Here is a 24,726-nt window from a genome sequence, read left to right on the forward strand (position 1 = left end):
AAATGAAAATCCCAAAACATACTGGGAATAAACGATCTTAAGGGTGTTTAAAAATCATCTGATTTACTTGTCTACATTTTTAAAAGACTTACTTATGAAACAAAAATATTTCATATAACAGTTCAGAGGCCATTGCATTCAACAAAGTAGGTGATATTACATATTCTGTGAGTATGAAATTTCAGATATACTAATAGCAGTTGATGGCTACTAGTTATGAGCAGAAAAAGCATATTCACGAGGGAAAAGGTCAGGATAGAAGGCACAGACACTCCCCACTATGAGACAACAGAGGAGCTGAGCTTTATAAGTGAAGTCATCAGAATTACCAAGTCTAGCCTCCGAAGGCTTTTTAAAGATATCTGTGAAAGCCATGTTGAGTCACCAATACATCTTGTGATCAACTACAGAGCTAAGAAATGTTACCATCACTAATGCAGCCCTGCAAATGGGCACCCTTCATTTACTAAGAAGGTTTCGGAGCTCTGGGCACAGTGTTAACATTCAAAACATCAATGTTCAACCACATTTTTGCAGTCTGATTTTTAAAAACTGCATAAAGATTACACAATTTATACCTTCAATAGTGAAAATTGGATGAACAAGAGATGCAGTAGAGAGTTGATTGTAAAATATAATAACATTTAAAAAATAGTGAAATGAAAAAACTAACACAACTGCAAGATATAAAAAGATTTATTAGAAGAGGAGACTGGGTGATTATAAATGTGCTGTCCTTTAGAGTGGCTGTCCATCTGCAAACATTACCTGTATTTTGAGATCTTTCAACACTATAAATAATTGGTCTCCCTCCTTCGGGACACAACTCCTCAGAGAATACATTCATATTCATCTTCCATATAGCTTGGCGCTTTTAAAATTTTTCTAAAATTCGTTGTGTTCTAAGATGAGTATCCACTACTCCATTTGTGCATCTCAGAAGCAATGCTTCCATGCTGTGTGGACACTGGAAATCCACTCAGCATGCACACACATTCAAACCACAGGCCCAGCAGAAACACCACTAATGACTGGCTGACCGCAGCACCGCTGTGTGAGTGTCTTCATGCAGTGACACTCACACAAACATTTTCAAACCAAGCAGTAACTAGGCTGGCTTCCTCAGGCATGCATACCTAGGATTTTACCATCAGGAAGGAAGACCAATGCAAACAAAGGACCCATTTTTAAATGAAAGTTTTCTTGTTACCATCTCATGGAGCCAATCCACCCATCAACACTTCTGGAAACCTGCTGGGCTGAACAGGAAAAAACAAAAAACAAAACCTAAAACCCAAAAGAACCAATGTTGATGACTTTTATTTTTTTAATTAAAAAAATATGGTTTTGTCTTTATTTTTATCAATCATTTTATTCATTTACATTCAAGTGATATCCCCCTTCCAGGTTACCCCTCCACAAACCCCCATGCCCTCCCTATCTTGCCTCTCCCCTTTGCCCCTATGAGAGGGCTCCTCCACCAACTCACCCACTCCCACCTCACCACTCTAGCATCCCCTGCACTTGGGCATCAAACTTCCACAGGACCAAGGGCCTCCCCTCCCATTGATTTCAGATAGGGCCATCCTCAACTATATGTGTATCTGGAGCCATGGGTCCCTCCATGTGTACTCTTTAGTTCGTGGTTTACTCCCTGAGATCTCTGAGGGGTCCAATTAGTTGATATTGTTCTTCCTATGGGGTTGCAATCCCCTTCAGCTCCTTCAGTTCTTCCCCTACCACATTCATTTCCCAAGGTTGGGTATGAGTATCTGCTGTTAATGCCTTCTTAAAGTTCTTTCTTAGAGGCCTTGGTTCCCTAATTTAAAATCTTTTGTTATGACTTGGTGATTCAATTTGAATACATTTTATTTTGCAAATTTCAGTCTGTAAGTAATAATTTGTAAAAATCTTTCAATTTATTCACGTTACTAGTACAGAAATAAATGGATGTGTTCTAGAATTTTAGAACGCAACAGGAGCATGGATTGAATATAGCTGACTTAATAAAAGTAGGGACTGGAGAGATGGCTCAGTGGTTAAGAGCACTGACTGCTCTTCCAAAGGTTTTGAGTTCAATTCTCAGCAACCACATGGTGGCTCAGAACCTCCTGTAACCTGTTGTCCTCTCTGGTGTGTCAGAAGAAAGCTACAGTATACTCATATACAATAAATAAATAATTCTTAAAAATAAAATCTTTAAAAATAGTGACAGTTCTTAAAATACCATGTATCAGCCCAAGTGAAGTGTGCACTAGCTAGGTCCCATTTAGCAGGAAATCAGCATAGATGTCCCTCAGCAATCACATCCTAAAGAAGAGTTCACCATTGGGTGATGCTGGACCAATTTCCACTACTACAGCATCAGAAAGCTGCTAACACTGCCAGATTCTTGCCTTTTCTGATGAAGTGAGCTTTTTGAAGGATGCATGGAGTGATACATGAAGGGATAGAATTAGTTCATGATTAGCTACTTGGACAAGTGTGCTGGATGGTTTTTTAAGTCAAAGTGACACGGGCTAGAATCTTTTGGGAAGAGAGAACATCAATCAAGAAAAATGCCCCTACCAGATTGTCCACTGAGCAAGACTGTGGGACATTTTCTTGATTAATGATTAATGTGGGTGTGCTTAGGCCCTGACTTACCTTAGTGATTGGACTATGATGTGGAATTGTAAGCTAAAATAAATTTTCTCTCCCATTTGCTTTTTCTCAGTGTTTTTTCACAGCAACAGTAACACCAAGACAGCAAGTATCCTTTGAATAACCAAAAATCACTAATTCCATCCTCAGAAGTTAACCTTCCATCCTTGCTATACAGCCTTTTTTCTGTGTTTTTGTTTTGTTTTGTTTTGTTTTGTTTTGTTTTGTTTTGTTTTGTTTTGTTTTTCAACAGAAACTGTGGTCTTGGGGATTTGAGCTTTCAAGATTTCACCAGTGAGGAATGTGTCCTTCTGAACTATGAACAACACTGGATTAAGGAGTATCTGCACACAATTCAAGACCAAAGCCAGAAACAGCATCAGCAATTACAAAGGCTCTATGACAAGAGTAAGATTAGGTCCTCTGAAGGACTACATGGAGGTAAGCTCTCCCTTTCAGCACAATAGAGCAAACTGAATAATAAAGGAAAAAGAAATGAATTAACCTGTTGATTCTTTCAAATATTACTAAATAATATAACAAATTTGGTACCTTGTGTTTTCAAAATACTACAGCAGGATTAGCATTCGATGGAAGGAGCGTGTACTATCATTCCATCATAATGGAAATTGAAAGAATCCACCACCTCCATAGAGGTTCAGAACATAACCATTGGTCATTGGTCAGCATGCTGTCCACAATAACATTCACACTGCACGGGACAGCTGAATAGTTGCTATTGATACTTAAGGTATCCAGACCCACAATATTAATTATTGTGACAGAACAAATTTCAATACCTCTATGAAAAATATGGACATATTTAATAAATAACAAATAAAATTACATTAAAATTAAATAAAGCTGCATTGGGTTGAGTGACTATTAAGTTTGATTGTCAACTTGGTTAGAGTGAGAAGGGTCTAGGAGACTGGAAATATTTGTGAGGGTGTTTCCAGAGACAGTGAACTGATGAGGCCTCTGCCCTAATAAATGGTCTATTCACTAACAGAATAAAACTATACAACACAGATGACTGAGCGGGGGGGGGGGGGTAATTTGTGAAGCAGGGTCCTGAATTAAAGGCAGACATAACCAGAAACATGTTCTAGAGGGCTTTATCTTGGCCTGGCCCCTTGCAGGTAGAGTTCCACTCTGCATCCTTCCCACCAACCATCATGTGAGCTGTTCCACCATGCCTCCCCTTCCATATTTTGACACCTCTAATGCTAAATGCTAAGTAAAGAAAGTTTTCCCAGTTAGATTATTTGCAACAAGCATTCTGTCACAATGACAAAAAAGCTACAAATGTAAAGCCACCACCATCTTCAAGTCATTATTCAGAAGTCACTAGTTCATTTGCTTATTGGTGGGAAATGAGGCCTAGAAAAACTCAGTAGTATATTTATTTCCTATTTCTCTTTCTTAGCTGGAAATGTGAAATAGAAGGTAAAGGATATTAATAGAGAAATGCATCCAGGAAAAAAGGATCCCTATATTTCTGAATAGTCCCTTTCAAAAGACTTGTGCAAATTGAAGAAAGATTCTCATTCCCAGTAGTTGCTTTGACACTAAAGGTGAGATAAAATTTAAAATCTAAAGAAAAAAATGTTGAAAGTTGCTAAAATAAATAAATAAATAAATGCTTAACAGGATACATGCTATTCCACCAGAAGACCCAAGTTCAATTCCCAGCACCCATGTGGGGAGGTTACCTCCTGTAACTCAAGCTCCAGAGGTTGCATGGCCTCTTCTGGCCTCCACAGGTACCTGCACTCATGTGCACATAATCACACAGACACAATCTTACACATAATTAAAAATAAATCATTTCAAAGTGAATTGTTATAAATGTATACAGTTTAATTGATTAATTAGAGGCCAATAACTTGGACTGTCTTTCCTAAAGATATTTTTGAACAGTGCCTAAAATCATCTAAATCCACATAATAATGTCCCTGAGGATTGCTGAAGAAGTTAAGGATCATGTGACAGGGGTCATGTCTTAGGAGTCTTAGGAGTATAATAATAACTAGAGCAGAAAAGCTGCATAATTGCTAGGATAGGGCTCAATATATTTCCTAAAAATAATCATTCATTATATAATAGTAAGTGTTTATTCACCTTTTTGTTCAATAAATGTGAAAAGTCCTTTCTATATAAGATGGATAAGAACTGGGAAAACTACAAGAGAAGTAGAAAAATACTAAAAGGGCGGGTATTCGCTAAAGTTTCTAAAAATGCCCACGAGGCTTTTCATACTTTTTTGTTTAGCATGCTATTATACTCTTGGAAATTATAGAGGACTCCAGACAGATTGTTTACGTGAGCTATAACAATCAAGAGTCATCATATGAAAATTTAAATTCTAAAATATGTACTTATTTCTCTTAAAATAATTACAACAAAATTTCATTTATACTGTAGCCCTGGCTGGCCTCCAACACATGATACTCCAGCCTCTGCCTCTGCCTCTTCAATATATGCCACCATAACTGGCTACAATAAAACTTTGCTGAGGATGTTCAAACAGGGTTTATTCTTGTAGCCCTGACTGTCCTGGAACTCACTATGAAAAGCAGACTGGCCTCAAACTCACAGAGCCCTACCTGCCTCCACTTTCTGAGTGCTGGTATTAGAGGTGTGAGCCATGCCCCACAATCAAGAAGCTTTTATATGCTAAGATACAGATCTTGTAAAAAAAAAATAAACACAGAATAAAACAGAATAAAACCATGAATGAGCACTTCAGCTCTCCACACACTCTGGAAACTGATGTGAAAACAATGCTGTAACATGAGCCAGCATTAGACTTCTCAACAAAGGCATAAACAGTCTCAAGAAATGGCTTTCTTCTTCTAAATATCTTAGAGAAAGTGATAAAGAAGGAAAGAAAGACAAACTGTCAGAAATTCAAGCATAATTTTATTCTAATATTTAAAATCAAAATTTTAATTTTTATAAAAATTGAAAATCATTAGGTATGTTGTTACTACAAAAGATAATAAAATAAACAAGAATCAACGTTTGTAAAAAAACATTACTATACTTACAAGAAAACTTTAGATAGGGAAATTCAAGTAAATTGTAAGTAAGCCTTTCCTTTTGTAAAAATATATACTGATTGTCTCTAAGGAATATGTACAGAGATATCCATAAATTCATACCTACATATATCCACATGAACATGAAGTATCCCTAACTACTTATATCAGCACTTGGAAAAGACTGTAGTGTAAAGTATAACTAATAGATCAATAGCATTACCTATATTTACATGCTTTAAAAATCACTTTAAGTATAAGGCACATACATTTTATTCAGAGTCCAATATATAGTCTCTATCAATGAAATGAAATGATAAATTAAGAGGTAAGATGACCATTAACTAATCATGTCTTTAATTTCATCCAACATGTTGTGTTTTAATTTTTTCTGATAAGTCATAGCACTGAGATCCAACAGACTAATAACAATATGTAGGAGACTCCATGTTCTATCTTCCTGGAAGGAACTTATCCACTGACTTTATTACAAAATTCTTGACTATAAGTTACATCACTGCAATCATAACAGTATCTAATAAACTGTGGACTCATAGATTCTTCCATTTTAGTTTGCTTTCAATTGTTATGTACATGGAGTACTGGAAGATTCAATATATTCCTAGAGCAAAAGAAGTCTACTAAATATAAAGAGAATAAAATGAATATAGGAAGAACAAAGTCTAACAGACCATCTTGCAGTGAAGAAGCCAAGTTTTGCATCCTTTTAAATTAACATTGGTATGAAATTGTGAAGTGGTTTTTAGGCTAACTAAAGCATTGTCAATTTTTGAATATTCTTTTTAATATTATAAAGATGGCAAGAGTTTTGTTTGCTATAATTCATATTATAATCCCACATTTTTTCTCATTTTACTCTTAACAAATTAGTTCATGTCCCAGAAAAGAAAGTGTTATCAAATATTAAACATTTCATATATTCTTGATATTCTGGGCAAAGAAAAACACAAAATGCTTGTAAAGTCTACCACATAATCTGTAGTTGATACATTTAACATTAGTGTTGAATAATTTTGGTTTCATCTCGTATTAGATTAATCAGTTCTCAGGAAAGGAATTAGTTGTTGGAAACTCATATAAGAGTAGACATTGTATGTAGATGTTGCAAAGAATAAATAAAGCTTACTTGAAGTGAGGGGTGTTATGAGAATTAATAAAAGTGAAAAGATATTTCAGATGATAATATTCCATTTCATAATTTGAAGCTGCTACTCTCAAAGCCTCACGTAAACCACTCCCTTTGAACTATGAGCTAGAGTAGTGTTCAAATTCTCACCAAAATGTGGATGTCTGTGGCTTGCTCTCCAACCATGTGGATTGCTTTTGCCAGATCTTCTTCTCCTTCCGGAATGCTGTAATTGTCATCTGGAATCTGGCCAAGAGCAGGAGGAATGGGCAGAGATGTCAAGTACCATACAGCAGTCCCCAACTTATATAAGGATTGCATTCTCATACATCCTACAGTACTTCAAACTATGTTTACTTCCCAGCCTTAAAGATACTATTGTTCCCATAAAAACATAAAATAAAGTTTAATGTATAATCTAGGCATAATAATAACTCAGTAATGATGATAACAACATAACACTCATAACAGACTACAATAATTTAAAAGGTGTTCTTTATTACACTTGACTTTAGCCAAAAGGCCAGGAAGCGATTGTATTCTTTATTTACGTAATTTTCCAGATTAATTTTTAGACTATATTTTATTATGCATCTGAAACCAAGAAATAGGGCACAATATTGACCAGGTCTCACACCATCTCTTGTACTGAGGAAATAAATTATGCAACTAAATAAGAAGCATTATTTTTTTTAATTAGTGCTGATATGAAAACATAAGGAAACATCTCTACATTTAATTTTAAAATTTTATTTCCAAAGTAAAGCTTCCAAGAAATATATTCCATGTAGGACACTGTATTGTTGTAGAGTTCAACTAAGTATGTATAAGTTACAAGCCTCTTGCATGTCTATGCCACGGGCTGCCAGGCTCACTTCCACACTGTTCTGTTCAGTTTCTGACACCTAAGATGACTTTATATCTGAGTCTCAGAAGTAATGGCAGATTTTGATGAGAACAAGGAATTAAAGGAAAATGCTGAAACAGGAGCATGTTTTACAGAGCTAAAGTAAGGGTAGAAGAAAGCCATGTCCTGAGCTCCAGCTGGTGCTGGAAACCTGGCAATCCCTGCTAAGAACAGTCGGGATGATGGGAAGGTTCCTGTGTGGGGTGTCCATCTCTGGAGCCACAGAAAGGGAAGTCACAGGAGCTGAGCATAAGGAACGATGCTGAGGGAACCCAACAGGCAGACGTCCTAGCCTGTGCACACGTTTAAAGGGCATTTTCTCAACTCATGTATAATCAGCCAATATATAACTTCTGTTCAAAAACTAGTTTATCTTAAATAAAGTCATTATATGCTGCAAAAAAATAAGACAAACCATACATAGAAATGGATATGGTGAACTCACTAAGATGTAAAGTTAACACGTTACCTCTTCATATTCACATTCATCTTCTGATGTTTCAGTTATTGTGACCTCTGAGTATTTTGTCAAGTTTAAATGCAAAAAAGTGGAATAATGTTATTATATTAAAATTAGTTTACTTCAAATACAGTACTGGCTCTAATTCAATATGAAATTTGTAAATAGATATAATTTAATTTTTGACCTTTTTTTCTCCATGAGGCTTATAAATTTAGATATAAATTATTTCAATTAGTTCATGGGAAACTTACATTTATATCTGCTTGAATGAATATTATCTTATAATTTCCAGTTTGATTCTAAGAATATTTTAAAAATACAAAATATCATTAAGATAACATGAATTAGAAAGAAGGCTGGTGTGTACCCAGTGGGTAGTGTGCTGGCCATGTGAGCATGAAGACTCTTGTTCAGAGACTCAAAACCCACAGAAACGCAGATGGGACAGGAGTCTCAAGGGCCAGCTCAGGAGAAGAACAGCAATGGACATCAGTCAGCCTCTCCTAACCGGTGCAAAGTAGGGGCAGATACTGCAGGTTGTCCTCTGATCTCCATACCACGGCATGAATACGACTATACTTACACACAGGAATACACACACACACTCACATACACACACACACAAACACACACATTTGTATATGTGTATGTGTGCAAGCTCTCACATAACAATAAGAAACTGTAAGAAAATAGTAAGTTTTCTAATAATCTGAATAAAAACTGAATTTTCAAAAGCTTCTAAATAGTCATAATGTAACATTACTTGGCTGCAGGTATTGTAAGTGAAGACACAGGAGACACACCAATACTGAAGAATAAGAGAAAGACACATTAATGTTTACATGAATAAAACTTAAGTCTCTACTTTAAAACACATCTAGGTTTCTAATTAAGTCTTGCTTAACATTTCCCAAACTGTTTAGGGTATATAAACTAACATTTGTTACAAAAAATGATCCCAGCAACAAGAAGTTCTAGAAGTGCTGCTGCGAGAACTTTAAATGCTGTGTGACTCTAACAAATGAAATATTTAATATGACATTACACTCAAGGAAATAATAATAAATGCCTGCAACAGTCTCAGGGGCATGATTTTTTTTCAGTTGATTTGTTGCTTACATTTTTAGAACTGTTACTCTTGAATTGATATTCTGAGTTTAAATATTGTGAAATAGACACTTTAATGTATAGTAATGGTAAATACAATCAAAGTTGAAATTAGTCCATTTTTTATTTTTCTGGTGATTACATTAACTGGTTTTTTTGTGTGTGTGTGAGTGGGTCTGATATATATATATATATATATATATATATATATATATATATATATATATATATATATATACATGTTCTGTTATCTGTAACAAGAATAGATAACACACAGTATTTAATAAGAACTAGGCATGGACCTACCTATTTCCCATGTACTAAAATATTAACTCCTCATACGTTACCAGTTTAGAGCTATTGTCTCCATTTTACAAGTCAAAAATCAGATACAACTTTCAAGACCTTGAGCCAAAGTAGAGAATCAGCCCTAGATTTCAAGCTTTGAGATGCTGCAGCCTCTCTGTGGTCCGCAGGGACTCTGGGCTGGGTAAATACTAGAAGCGTTGGCCACTTGTCTCACATGGGATTCTAAGCCTCTAAATACAATCTTTTTTTTGGGGGGGGGGATTTTTTTTTTTTTTTTTGGATTTGGTTTTTTCGAAACAGGGTTTCTCTGTATAGCCCTGGCTGTCCTGGAACTCACTTGGTAGACCATGCTGGCCTCAAACTCAGAAATCTGCCTGCCTCTGCCTCCCAGAGTGCTGGGATTACAGGCGTGCACCACCACCGCCCGGCCCTCTAAATACAATCTTAACACTCAGTTCCGTCATCAGCCATCACAATTCGCTATCTGCCCGGTCCCATCACGCACATGAGATCCTTAGTCCTAATTTACCTATGACCAATCTCCAAACACCAGATACCTGCCGAACAATCAATATGGTCAAGCATGAGAGTCTCTCTCAATAATGTTATGAAAGTAATTAGGCTTAAAAATGATTAGTTCAAAGACTAATTGACAAATATACACAGATTGTGTATGCCTGAAACCTGTTTCATAACTTAATGCATCCAAATTAAATAATCCAAGGAGAGACATGACTACTTGGGTGAGTTATCTCTTGCTTTAAAACAATTCCCAGTAGGATGTTCTTCCTCCTCCTATAATGCCCTGCCAGCTATGCCGTAGGGAGCACCAAGATACTGGCTACCATACTACTAAGTTACTTTTTCTTCACCAATTTTAAATCCTCTGAATATATGTATACTCCGAGTCCTGGACTACACTGGCCATGACTAGGTCCATGGACCTGAAGCAGCAGGTCTGTTGCCTCAAAGGACAGGCATATGTCCCTGATCTCAGCTGCCGCCTAGGGATATGTTGTCTGAGAACTGTGCAGAACTGGCCGCATTCCTCACCTGGGCATTATGGGATAGTTGACCCTAGGGTCTTCATAGCAGGAAATCTGACCCAATCCATAGCCAGCTGCAGTACTTGACATGGCGGGGGTTGTGGGTGACCCTGCATGTTTCCTGGCAGCAGAGTTGATGTGAGTGCTAATCCTGGATGCGAGGGTTGTGGGTGAGCTGGCTGGAGGGGATGCTTGTGGGAGAGGGAGCCCTGCCTCTTGTCTGCTGTGTGGTGGCATTGTCAAGGAAGGTATCTAGTCCTCTACCTTATGCCCTAACAATTCTCAGCAGACGGGCGAGCTGGCCCTGCCCCTTAGCTGGGCAGCACAGTAGAGATGGCAGAGCACAGGTGAGCCAGTCCAAAGGGTGTGAGCATGGGAGAGCTGGCCCAGCAACTTGCCTGCCTTGGAGTAATGTGGGAGAGATGCCCTCCTCCTCTCCCTCTTCCCTTTTCCACTATGGCAGGCCAAAGAGCTGGCCCCAGGGTCATGAGAGTGGCAGAACCGGTCAGAGTCCCCAGGCCAATGAACTATTACAATGAATATTTGCAAGCAAAGACATTGGACAAATAGGTAGGCAGTGGGACACACTGTGACATACTACAACTTCTCCAATGAGATTGCTTTTTCTCTATTGGTGAGGAGGTTGCAAGGATGGAGGGCAAGTACAAGGGGAAGGGGAGATGAGTGAGATTGGGGTGCATGGTGTGAAACTCATACAAAGAACCAATAAAGAAATTTCTTTTTAAGGAAAAGAAAAAGAAAGTAGAAGGTACTAACCACAGGTCAAAGGTAGAGAAAAAAAAACAGAGATGTTGATTAAAGAGAACACATTTCTGATCATGAAGTGAGTAAGTTCTGGACGCCTAGTGCACAGTATGGGGCCCATGCGACAATAATGTGCCATATACTTGATATTTTTCAAAGAGCATACATTTTTACTAGTTCTATTACTCCAAATGAAGAGCTATATAAAAAAGGGGGGCAGAAAATCAGAGCTAACTCGTGACCAGGTTATCATTCCTGGATATAAACCCAAAGAGACTGAAGTCAGCACACAAGGATTACCTGTACAGCATCTCTGTACACAAAGGGCAAAACACAGGAGCAGCCTCGATATCCATTAACATGAGTGATAAAAGAAAATATGGCACATATACATACACAATGGAATTCTGTTCAGCTACAAAGATTAAAAACCTTGTCGTTTTCAGGAAAACAGAACTGAAGTTCATCACATTAAAAACACAAGAGACTCAGAAGGACACATGGTACATGCTTTCCCTCTTATGAGAATTCTAGATATGTTATCAATATATGCATATCAAATTCATGATGTCAAAGTACACAGTATCAGACTGAGGTCAGTGGGGGGACAGGACGAGAGAGGGTGACACTAAGAGGACAATGAAACAAAGTGCAGACATAAATGTGTAAAATATCATAATGGAGCAACTTATTTTATAATGCTAACTAAAGCAACCATTTTTAAAACGTGACTATAGGAAGCAAATACATTGTATTAATTGCCTTTCTCTTGCTGGGATAAAACATATTTGCTCCCAATGACATAGTTCCTTCAACAAGACACATTACCTCAGCATTATCAACTGGAGACCATGGGGAAAACTGTAGAGAAAAATCTGTTGTGTACTGTATGGATACAACATCTGCAAGTAAAGCTGACTGGCCTGTGGCTGAAGCAGGAACTAGAAAGTGGGACATCTGATAAGGCAGAGGGCCGGAGCCAGGCAGGAGGATGGACCCAGGAACATGGAGGAGGTCAGAATCATGGGAGCTGAGCAGAGGGAACCAGTCACGTGGCAGAACTTAGATCAGAAGAAATGGGTTATTAGTATATAAGATGGTCAGAGAAGGGCCAAAGCTTACGGGCCAGTGCTTGGGGCTGGGAGAAAAACTCAGCTTTTACAGAAAACAGTCACAAAAAACACCACATGTATTAAGTACTCAAATATCCTGGATATATGTATCAAAGTTTAGCATTGCCCAAAAGGGAAGAGTAAGCATTTGTTTTGTCACATTTTTCTGAAGGTCAAGCATTCATAAGCTATTTAGCTGGATGATTCTTAGGGTCTACCATGATGACACAGTAAAGGGTAGAGGTGGCAGTCATCTGAAACCTGAGCTAAGGCATGTACTTATAGGACAGCTCACTGACAGCTGTCAAACTGTTGGATTAAGGCCTTAGTTCAGTCTTCCTGTTTCTTCAGTCAGCTCGAACATCAATTAGACATAGTAGCTAAGCTTACATCAGAGTTAGGAATACATAACATAGAAACCACAACAGCATTTAAAGCCAAGCGTCAGAAATCACAACTTCAATATATTAAAGATTGTATAGGGCAACAATGTTTAGTATATAATGAGCAGTAAACAAACAAATAAAACAAAAGAACAAATCAAAAAAAAACAAAACAAAAAAACATGACCTTGCTGGGCATGTGTGAGGTCCTGGATTCTATCCCCAGAACCTCAAAACAGAAGATAAATACCAGGAGGAGGGACCACTTCATAGCATTGTAGGGCAGTCCTGCTAACAAACTACTTTATATGCTTTCACAGACACAAAAGACAAAATATGTGAGAAGATCATTTAGAATGGTCTTTGGATTATGTAAGGGCTGAATAACTATTTTTTAAATTAGTATTCCTTTTACCCTAGAAAGAGATGAGCATCTATGGCGAAATCTTTCCTCGTTGTTTAGATGAAAGGACAAACACAAGCCATTCTAAATTTCCCTCCAGTTCTACATTTGCATTTTCTGCTATATTTTTATTTACTTAAATGAGATTTCTTTTGCTCAGCTAAGGGACATTCATCTCTTCTGAAAAGTGGCTAACCCAAGGTGACTTCAATAGCATGTCTTGTCAGTCTACAGAAAATAATGTCACTTTTCCCACACATACATAACAAACTCCTTAACAAAGTAAATACTCCAAAATCGTCTGCACATATTTTAAAACTACAAATAAGCACACACTTCCCCTATGAGGACTAAATCCACAGGTGAGTTGTTAAAATGGTAATATAGAGATGAAAATGTGTTTGTCCTCAGAATATTGGAAATGTCAGCTAACACTTGGAACTCCTATCCTTCTATCTAGCAAATATCCTAGACAGTACTTTTTAATCATGAAGAACCTATTGCTTCCCTGCAATAAAAAATAACAGATTATAAGAAAATTAGCACTTTATAAACCATTGAAGCATTTCCTATGGACTATAGCAATGTTTATTTTCAAAACGACCCTATGAGATTCAATGTGCCAGTCATCTCTAAGATGAAAATTAAGAAATTAAATTTAAAAGATTACATAACTATTAATGGCACAGACAAAAGTTTCTTGAGTTCAGTTCCAAAAATTCTCTGTCATATACTGTTTCTACACTGTCACAGTAAGAATATGGGGTTTATTAAAATATTAGATAGCATAAATACAAAATTTTGTTTTCAGTATCCAGGGTAATGAACTCACATATTTGTTTTCCAACTCTCAGGGGCACCTTCCCAGCAGCTAAATAAAATCATTTAAATAGCTCAATTTGAGCACCACAAAGGAGAGAGAAGTATAAAACAGCTAGAGGCTATAGAGCTGATCATTAATTTAACCAAGGCCAAAGGATTAATAAGAAGAAAGATCAAATCAGAGCAAAGCAGCCGAAAGAGGAGCTGATACACTCTTTGACTGATATCTTTAAGTATGCACACAACATGATCTGTACAGAAAAGCTTCCCAGAGCAACTCATCTCACATGCACTGGTACTGTACTCTTGACAAAGCAGCTGTGCCTTGGCGTGGATATTTGTATGCATCTGTTGTCTGGAGAGCTAGCAACACACGACCAAATGCACAAGCTAATACTAAGTGATTCTGTGGCAATGTAAAAAATAATGCTTGTCACTGGAAATTAAGACCTCAGTGACCATGTAAATTGGGAGGAGAAGGGGAACCAGGAAGGCAGTATGGTGCATCCTGAGAGTTTCGCAGACTTAAAACATGAAGCCACAGCCTTGACTCTAATCTCTCTAGTGACGGGGTAAAGCTGGGTTTGTAACCAGAGGCCAACTCATGATCCACCCAGTGAAAACAGATGAACTGCCCAGCACATGGAGGTGTTCTGTTTCCAAAGCCTCCAAGGGTCTCCTAAAGAGAATGCACTACATTTGGATACTGATCCCCGGACCCTTTGGGGCATCCTCAGAGATGAAATGAAGGAGAATCCGATGGAGCATCCCATGTGAAAAAGTTTGGAAAGCATTCTTCTGGAGAGCAATCTAGCAAGGGTGGAAAGGAGCAAGTCATGGGGAAAAGTCTGAAAGGGGAAAACTCTTTGCTTTCGCTTTTACTGAGCAACTTTCTCTGCTGTTTGCTAATCTCTCAGGAGGCCCTGTGTTGGAAATGCCCAGGCAATTAAGCTCTTCATGATTTGCATGTAGAGCTGTTTTCCACTGGGAAAAATAAGCGAGCATTTGGACTTACAATTGTTTTAATGATGCCAAGCTGGCTCTGAGCAGTTCAAAAGCCTCTGCCTACCATGTGCCTACCACTCCTTCAAAGAATAAAATAACGGTAATGTTGAACTCCAGATTCAAGTCTCATTTCCTCCCCCTCCTGTTGCCCTCAGCTCTAACTCCTGCAAAGCCTCATTCTATGGCATGCCCTTCCTCCTCCTTTCTATGGACACACCTTCCTGCCTACATCCAGAGTTCCTCTTCCAGGCCAGATATCTTATGGTAGAGGGTTAGTCAGGGCTGCAGCTCCCACTCTGCCACATATTCATGTGTCTAAAAAGAATGTAGGGACTTGGGAGTTTTACAGTACAAAACACTCCTTGGTACTTAGCCATAGAGGGGGTGAATGCTAGGATCTAAGCATAGAAGGCTTAGAAGATAGGCCACTGTTTCTAATATGTGCTCTGACTGTGTCATGGAACACAGACATGATTACAGGACCACAGAAGACACAATCAAGACCAGGTGCCTCAGAAAGACACTTCAGCTGGACTGACAGCAGAGACGACAGCCTTAATGAGTCACAAGTGTGTCCTTCTACAAATGGGCCACAGGCAGAAATCAATGAACAATTTGCAGCTTAAAGCAGTAAACAAACTCCTTCCCATGAATACTCTTCCATCGACATGCTCGTAGGTAGTGATCATAGCCAGCAGCATCTTTAGAGAGAACAAACATCATGAATTATGCTTTCCATAACTTCCCAGAGCTACTGTAGACAGAAATCACTTTGTAATCTTTGCCATCTTCTCAGAGCCAATGTTCACAGAAGCAATTAAAAAAAAAAAAAACTAGTTGGTATCCTCTCTCATTAGCATTTTATTTCCCAAACGGAAAGGGTACTATAAATAGCAGATATCACTGTCATCTTCTCTTGCTTAGGAATGTCAGTTAACTGAGAAATATACATCAATGATGACAACTGATTTACATGCCTGTGATCACACTCTCCCTGTCTCTTACTTGTGGCTGCCTTAACTAACGGTCTTCGTGAGTCCTCTGAATTATCAGCACCACATAGGTACACGAAACTATGGAAAGCTCCTGGCTGCTTTGGTGCTAGACAGCTATTAGACATCTTCTCATGGCTGGAAGAGCTGTCAGTTAATATGTAAAATGTACAGTTCTCTTGCTGGGTGGAAGACTATGGATCTTTGCAAATGGTAAGCCGGGAGACACAAAGACAGGAGCTCTATACACTGTTCCTCTATCTGAACACTGTGTTAGTGGTGGTTTTGAAACAGAGCCGGGAACAGCTAGCCTGGAATTGCCGCTTCTCCTCTGCTCAGAACTCCAAGGGCTGGGATTGTGGGCATGAGCCAGCATGCCCGACAGGATCTGAAAATACAATAGCTAGAAGTCAGGATATTTGTCTCAAAGTTTGCTACTCCAATTATAGTCTCCAGACCTGTAGCATCTTGGGAGCTTGTTAGCCATGAAGAAGCTCAGTGCTCACCCAGATTTACTGCATTCAACTCCTCATTTACAGCTACACAGGTCATTCATTAAAGTTACCATACAGGACAGGACACAGAACAAAACAGATTTTCTCTCCAAACAGCCCATGACATTAACACATGTAATACTCTAAGCATCCTGGACTCAGTTTCATGGCTGTTGATCTAGAATATACATTAACACTATCAAATCTTTTTATTTGAATATACATATATGTATATATATATATATATATATATATAATATATATATATATATGTTACATAATAGAATCTATCCTATACATAGGATAGATTCTATATATGTATCCTATATTTTTTTTATTTATTTATAAATATATATATATGTATCCTATATATATATAGGATAAATTCTATTATGTAAACACAGTTTTTCTGATGATAATTGGAAATATTTTAATTAATGATTACTAGGTATTTCACAAATATATTTTACAATATTGCAAAATTCAGAATGCATCATTTTATAAACTTTGAAACAATTTTTAAAGAAAGGAAGGAAGAAATAAAGGGAAGGAAAGACGCCTGTAAGTCCATATTAGCTACTTCTTTTCAGTTACTCAACTAACATTTGTTTTTGTTTTTAAAAATAACAAAAATGTTTAAAAAATTACCAACAATAAAGTCAATAAAGATATAATTTTTATTTAGTAAACGTTCTCTGTGAAATCACTCCTGCAGTGAGGCTCTGCACAGAAAACAGCTATCATCGATGGAATAGCACGCTAACACTTTAGCCTGTTCCAGTGTGGCTCTGGAATCCTTACTTGGACAGCTGTAGACACTGATATGTATCCAGAGCTTAAGATGCTGCAAAGCCTAACTTGAACTGCACTCAGCCATGACTGATCCTGGGGCAGTGGGGACTATGGCAGCAAACTCATCTACACAGCCTACGATGCTACATTCTTACTGGTGGAATACACAGAAAGATGAAATAGTTAAACACCAGTTGGGGAGTGGAGTTAAGAAAAAAGATAATACTTCCCTTTCCTAAAGTGTGTATTTTGTTTTCCTTCCTTGTAAAAGATTTTGGTTTTGACAAGTAACACCAAAATTAATTAACCTTTAGCCCCTTTAACACAAACGTATCCCAGCCTGCATCTAACAACTGCAATTGGGAACTCCTGAACAGCCACACCTTACTAGGCAGTCCTTAGTCACTACTACAAATGAAACATCTTCAAACTATGACTTTAAAAAGTATCACTAACAACCCCAACCAGACTTTCTGTGGGTCTGGTAGACAATTATTTGTCCCGGGATTATAATAGTGCAAGTATTTTTCTAACAAGAAGTTCCACGAGGAACGCATGCATCACTTGACGAGATCTCTAAATGCTGTGGGGACGGCAAAAGCCAAGCCATGGCAGCTGCCAGTTCACCTTGTGAAAGTTTAAAACATAGAAGCAATTACATAGTGAAGCCCTTCATAGGAGAAACAAGAGTCGCTGATAACAAGCAACAGGTACCAAGAAGGACTGTTGCAGCCATGAGACCTTTCTCCTGAACATATTCCCCTAAGCCATTAAAAAGAAACCCTGGGATGCATTCTAACAGAAGCATTTTCCATATCATCCCAACTTGCCTCTCTGTTACTGTGAGGGAGCACTGACCTTGTAGTTGGAGGAGGAAAGGTTTTATTTGAAGGCAGAAAAGAAAAACAGGGGCATGAAGAAGAAATCATGAAGGAACGCTGCTTCTAGACTTGGTTTTCTGTTTGCTTAGCAACCTTTCCTATACAGCCTAGCTACACATGCCTAGAGATGGAGGGAACCATAGCGGTCTGGGCCTGCCTGCATCAATTAGCAATCAAGAAATGCCCTGCCAGCACTCAGGAGGCAGTGGCAAGCAGATCTCAGTAAGTTTGAAACCAGCTTGATCTATAGAGTGAGTTCCAGAACAGCCAGACATACACAGAAAAACCTTGTCTCAAAAGAAAACAAAGAGGAAAGAAAGAACAAAAGAATGAAAGAATGAAAGGAAGGAAAGAAGGAAAAAAGGAACAAAGGAAGGAGGAAGGAAGGAGGAAGGAATAAGGAAGGAAGGAAAGAAGGAAGGAAGGAGGAAGGAAGGATGAAGGAAGGAAAGAAGGAAGGAAGGACGGAAGGAAGGAAGGAAGGAAGGAAGGAAGGAAGGAAGGAAGGAAGGAAGGAAGGAAGGAAGAAAGGAAGGGAGATGGGAGGAAACAAGGTGAAGGAAGGGGAGGGAAGGGAAGGAAGAAAGGAAGGAGAGAGAGAGAGAGAGAGAGAGAGAGAGAGAGAGAGAGAGAGAGAGAGAGAGAGAGAGAGAGAGAGAGAGAATGTCCTTTAGATATGGCCACAGGTCAACTGATCTAGACAATTCTGCACTCATGTACACCGAGTTGAAAACTGTCTTAGGGTTTCTATTGCTGTGATGAAACGCCATGGTCAAAAGCAAGTTCCAGGGAAAGAGTTTATTTGGCTTACACTTTGACACTGTTCAACATCAAAGGAAGTCAGGACAGGAACTCACATAGGGCAGGAACCAGGAGGCAGGAACTCACACTAAAGCCACAAAGGAGTGCTGCTTGCTGGCTTGCTCCCTCTGGCATGCTCAGCCTGCTTTCTTATAGAACCCAGGACCACCAACCCAGGAATAGCCCCACCCACAATGGATTAGGCTGTCTTCTATTAATTACCATCTAAGAAACTAGCCTATGGGCTTGCCTACAACCTAATCTTATGGAGGCATTTCCTTAATTGAGGTTCCCTCCTCTCAGATGACTTTAGCTCCTGTCAAGTTGACATAAAACTATGCATCACAACAAATGAAACTGACATTAATGATGAGTCCTGCTTCTGTGTCTGGCTTGAGCCACATTAGTCTATACATATTCCCTGCTGTCTGACTGTTTAAGATAGGCAGAAGATGATTTTTTTTAATTGAATATCATCTTCATTTACACTGCCAGTGGTAAAACCTTTCCCAATATCCCCCTCCCCTAAGACCCCCAGTCTCTCCGCTTCCTCCTTCCCCCTGCCTCCACATATATGTCTCTCCACCCAACACACTCCCTCCTCCCCCTGCCTCGGTTTCCCTTTGTTCGGGCCTCTGTTGCGCCTTTACCTGACCAATGACCATTCCTTCCACTGATGCCCAACAAGTCCTTCCTCTGGCATATTTTTGGTTGGAACCATGTGTGACCCTTGGTTGATGGTTCAGTCCCTGGGAGTCTTGAGGCATCTGGGTGGCCAAAATCATTGTTCTTCCCATGGGGCTGTAAACCTCTCCAGCTTCTTTGGACCTTCCTCCAGCTCCTCCACTGGGGACGCCATGCCCAGTCCAATAGTTGGTTGTTAGCATCTGCCTCTGTATTTGTAAGGCTCTGGCAGGGCCCCTCCAGAGACAACCACGGCATGCTCCTTTTGGTATACACTTCTTGTCGTCCATAGTAGTGTCAGAGTTTGTTTACTGTTTATAGGATGAATCCCCAGGTAGGACAGTCTCTGCTTAGCCTTTACTTGAGTCTCTGTTCCACACATTGTCTCCCTTATTGCTCCTGTGGCTATTTTGTTCCCTTTCTTAGGGGATCCGAAGCACCCTTACTTAAGTCCTCCTTCTTCTTGAGCTTGGTAAATTGTAACTTGTTTATTTTGAGCTTTTGGGCTAACATCTGCTTATTAGTGAGTGCTTACCATGTGTGTTCTTTTGTAACTGGGTTGCCTCACTCAGGATGACACTTCCTAGTTCAATCCATTTGCCTAAGAATTTCATGAATTCATTGTTTTTAATAGCTGAATAGTACGCCATTGTGTATATATACCATAGTTTCTGTATCCATTCCTCTGTTGAGGGATATCTGGGTTCTTTCCAGCTTCTGGCTATTATAAATAAGGCAGCTATGAACAGAGTGGAGCATGTGTCCTTATTACATGTAGGAGCATCTTCTGGGTATATGCCCAGGAGTGGTATAGCTGGGTCCCCTCATAGTACTATGTCTAATTTTCTGAGGAATTGCCAAACTGATTTTCAGAGTGGTTTTACGAGCTTGTAATCCCACCAACAATGGAGAAGTGTTCCTTTTTCCCCACATCCTCTCCAGCATCTGATGTCCCCTGAGTTTTTCATCTTAGTCATTCTGACTGGTGTAAGGTGGAATCTCAGTGTTGTTTTGATTTGCATTTCCCCGATAACTAAGGATGCTGAACATTTCTTTAGGAACTTTAGAGCCATTTGAGTTTCCTCAGTTGAGAATTCCCTGTTTAGTTCTGTACCCCATTTTTTAATAGGGTTTTTTGACTCTCTGGAGACTAACTTTTTGAGTTCTTTGTATACATTGGATATTAGCCCTCTATGGGATGTAGAGATGGTAAAGATCTTTTCCCAATTTGCTGGTTGCCGGTTTGTCCTATTGACTATGTCCTCTGCTTTACAGAAGCTTTGCAGTTTTAGGAGGTCCCATTTGCAGATACATGTTCTTAGAGCATAAGCCATTGGTGTTCTGGTCAGGAACTTTTCCCCTGTGCCCACGTGTTCAAGATTCGTCCCTACTTTCTCCTCTATAAGCTTCAGTGTATCTGGTTTTAAGTGTAGATCCTTGATCCACTTGGGCTGGAGCTTTGTACAAGGAGATAAGAGTGGGTCGATTTGCATTTTTCTGCATACAGATCTCCAGCTGATCCAGCACCATTTGTTAAAAATGCTATCTTTTTTCCACTGGATGAGATGATTTCCTGAAGAATGCAAGTGAACCTCTTTCAGAGGCCTTTTTCAATACTGGCAGGTCATTATCTAGTACCAGGAATATGGCATAAACTCTAAGGGAAATCTAGAGCAAAATGCACTGAATTGGAGGTGATTACATATATATGCAGGATAAAGGACACTGGAGTTCTGATTCACTTATGCATACTATAATTTTTATTAGGCACCGATAGGCTATAGACTTTAAACCCAAGAAAGTCTCACTTCGACAACTATCATAATTGCCTTACAAAACAATGTCAAATAACATTATACTGTCAGTTCCTAATTATGCACGTGAAGAGAGCCCAGGGATACAAGGATAATTGGCATTTGCAATTAATCCTGAAACTTCATTTTGACTAAGAGTTAAAGCCTCTCCCATGACTAAACCTCTTCCCTGAACACTGAATATAGCAAAATCCACTGGTTAAATGTTTGACTTTGCTCTCCCCCAGCTATCTTTTGGTTGAAACATGAAATAGTAATCAGCCAACCATGAAGAGATAGAAGAAAAGCATAGACCCCAGATAATTAACGAACTTGATAATAAAATCTTGAAACTTAGATTTGCTTACATTTGCAACTGTAATTTAAATTATATTGGGAAGATCTCTGTGTAACATATGGACTCACAAAGAGTGTGGCCAAAGACCTATACAGGTTCAAGCCAGATGGGGATGGGGTCCCACCACTGGGAAGGGGCAGTAGACAAAGAGTCCAAGCTCTAAGAAGATACCTACATTGAAACCACTTGGCCAAAGAAAAGTCTGTTTTCTCCAATTGTGTCATTGGGTGACACCACGTGTTACATTTCAGATCAGGTCTAAAGCCCTTGAGTAGCTGTAAATGACAAGGTCAACTCAAAGGTATTTTTGTGGACATTTTGTTTCATTTTGTCTTTATTTTTTGCTTAGCATTTCTGTCTTATTGATCTTTTACCCATCTGTGTTTGAAGGACTCTAGAAAGCTGGAGAGTGGGCAACAGGCTCTGTCAGGTCTTGCCCTTCTATAAACCATTAGATTGCATTCCTGAAGCTGCCCCTTTCCTCCTCCTAAGGCTGCCTACCAAGGCACATCAGAGTATTGAAGTCCGGCAACCAACCAACCCACTTTGGCTCCCCTAGTCAACATGCCAAGTTACAATTAAACAGCACATCCTAACACAGGGTTTCCCCTTAAACCTTTCTAAACTGCCATCTGCATGTGGACCACATCTGTCTCCTCTCTGCCCAGAGGCAGTCCTTTGTACCCCCCCCCCCCAAGGGATGAATAACCCTTCTCCCTCTTTCTCGGCCTCTCTCTATGTCTTTTATTCCCTGCCCTTTGTCCCACTGGGGCAAATAAATCTCCCTTGTGCTGAGAACTTGGTCTTGGGATATCTTTCGCCAATACCAGTCCCTTCAATTTTGACTTCAATTTTGTGGGGTTTTCTTTTTATGGGGGTGCTGTGTTTTACTTTTTAGTCGGTTCTCTTTTTTCTTTTTTGTTTCTATTTTGGCGGATCATAAAATTGGATGGGGAGGGAGAAGGGCAGGATCTGGGAGAAATTGGGAGGAAGGGGTAACATTGTCAAAATACGTTACATGAAAAGATGTTAAAATTTTAAAAAATGAGTGTATAAACTGAAATCTGTTGTAGTTTTAATTCGGTGCTCTTCTGGAAATTTCCATAAATCTGATTTTCTTGTTTAAAGTTTTATTGTGTAAGTTTTATTGTGTAAGAATCCTACGTTTATTTTTAAAATACATCTCCAAAATGTTATCAACCAGGCTCATGTTAATAACTAAACTCTGTCTAGAGAAATCATTTTCATAACAAAAAATTTATAAATGTTTTGTTGGCACTCACTAGGAAGGACACTGGAAACCCTTATATTTGGTGCAGATGAAATTAGACATAATAACATGACTTTTATTTTAACTTTAAAGTGAATATTCTGAAACAGATTATAAAGACTCATTTATGACACTGAGGTAACCCACATTTTTTCAATTTGATTTCAAGACTTAGCTCCTATTAAAATTATTTTTTATCCAATATAATACAACATATTTTCTGCTTAACTGAGCCTGCTAAAGCTCCCAAAATGGATCACGGCTGGATCTATGAGATCTTGAATTAAGAAACAAGGTTTTATAACTATGCCAATAATAATAATAATAATAATAGATTTTTACTGTCTTTGACATCTTTATATATAGCCATCTTTCTTTTATCTACTGGAAGAAAAATAATCTCACGTGACTCTTATGTACAAACACTGAACATTAATCCAGAATAATTAATTTACCTACCTAGAGATGAGAAGGCTAACACCTTACAAAAAAAAATAGTGAACTTAATTATACATATAAAATTATTCATATTTTCTGGTATCTCCATTCATAATTGCTTATCATGATCTGTTATTTTTCCAAGCATTTACCAACTCATTCCACAAACATTTATTATTAGCCCAATGTGTGTATGGGGGGAGGGGAAACGGGGTATTTATTATCCGTGCTACCACTAAATAACCAAAACCGAAACTACAGAGGAAAGTAGGCATCCTTATGGAGAGAAATCACCATGATTTAGGACAGCACAATCGGAACAAGTTCAAGACCATAATGTGCAATCTGGGCTTCCATTCTCTAAAGCCCAGAGATACATACAGATCTCCTTAAAATGTCTGCTGAGTGTGAGTGTGTGTGTGTGTGTGTGTGTGTGTGTGTGTGTGTCCACCTTCATGTCAATAGCCTCAATCCTACAGGTCACAGTGTAAATCACAGGGTCCTGGAAGGCTTCCCTACTCTGCTCATGACTAAACTCAGATGAGCCCACACTCCTAAATTGGCTTCGGCTGACTGCTGGGACAGAGCTGGGCTGGCGAGGACTCCTCCTGGAGGACCCACCAACACTCCATCACAGGGGTCCACAGGCCCCCGACAGGAAGCCCCTGCGCAGGCCCCATCAGTCACCAGCCCGCCGGCGGGGGCACCAGAAGGATACGCTCCAGGTAGTAGGCGCCCTCGGCGGTCACCGCCTCTGTCACCTCGCCGGTGGGTGACAAGCCAATGCCCAACGCCTCCAGCACCCGCAGCGGCGGGACCCCAGGCGGAGCAGCCATGCTTGCAACTTCGCCTTTCGGTGCCCCTCGGACTGGCGTTGCGACTCTCGCGAGATCCCGGGACCCCTCACCCCGACCAGCCCGGCACCTGAAGGCCCGGGTCAAGCCCTCTACGCGTCCGCAGTTACTACGGTAACGCGTTGCCTAGTTACCCCAGACGCCCCAGGAAGCTTGGAAAGCAGACTGGAAGCCAGGAACCAGGGACTCATACTACATTTACACAAGCTACTT

General features: G+C 39.3%; 1 protein-coding gene across 2 annotated transcripts in view; it reads right to left on the reverse strand.

Annotated features, from left to right (window-relative positions):
• The window catches only part of Spag16 (sperm associated antigen 16), a 979,959-nt gene extending 955,464 nt beyond the window's left edge, over positions 1 to 24,495 (reverse strand). For both annotated transcript variants that reach the window (XM_052193590.1, XM_052193591.1), the window contains exons 1-3: positions 24,378 to 24,495; positions 8,211 to 8,257; positions 6,985 to 7,080 (exon numbers count right to left, since the gene is read on the reverse strand). In XM_052193590.1, the coding sequence (XP_052049550.1) occupies positions 6,985 to 7,080; positions 8,211 to 8,257; positions 24,378 to 24,495 (261 nt within the window). The remainder of the gene's footprint in view (positions 1 to 6,984; positions 7,081 to 8,210; positions 8,258 to 24,377) is intronic.
• Positions 24,496 to 24,726: the final 231 nt, after the last annotated feature.

Source organism: Apodemus sylvaticus, chromosome 9 (assembly GCF_947179515.1).
Source record: "Apodemus sylvaticus chromosome 9, mApoSyl1.1, whole genome shotgun sequence".
Taxonomy (NCBI): Eukaryota; Metazoa; Chordata; class Mammalia; order Rodentia; family Muridae; genus Apodemus; species Apodemus sylvaticus.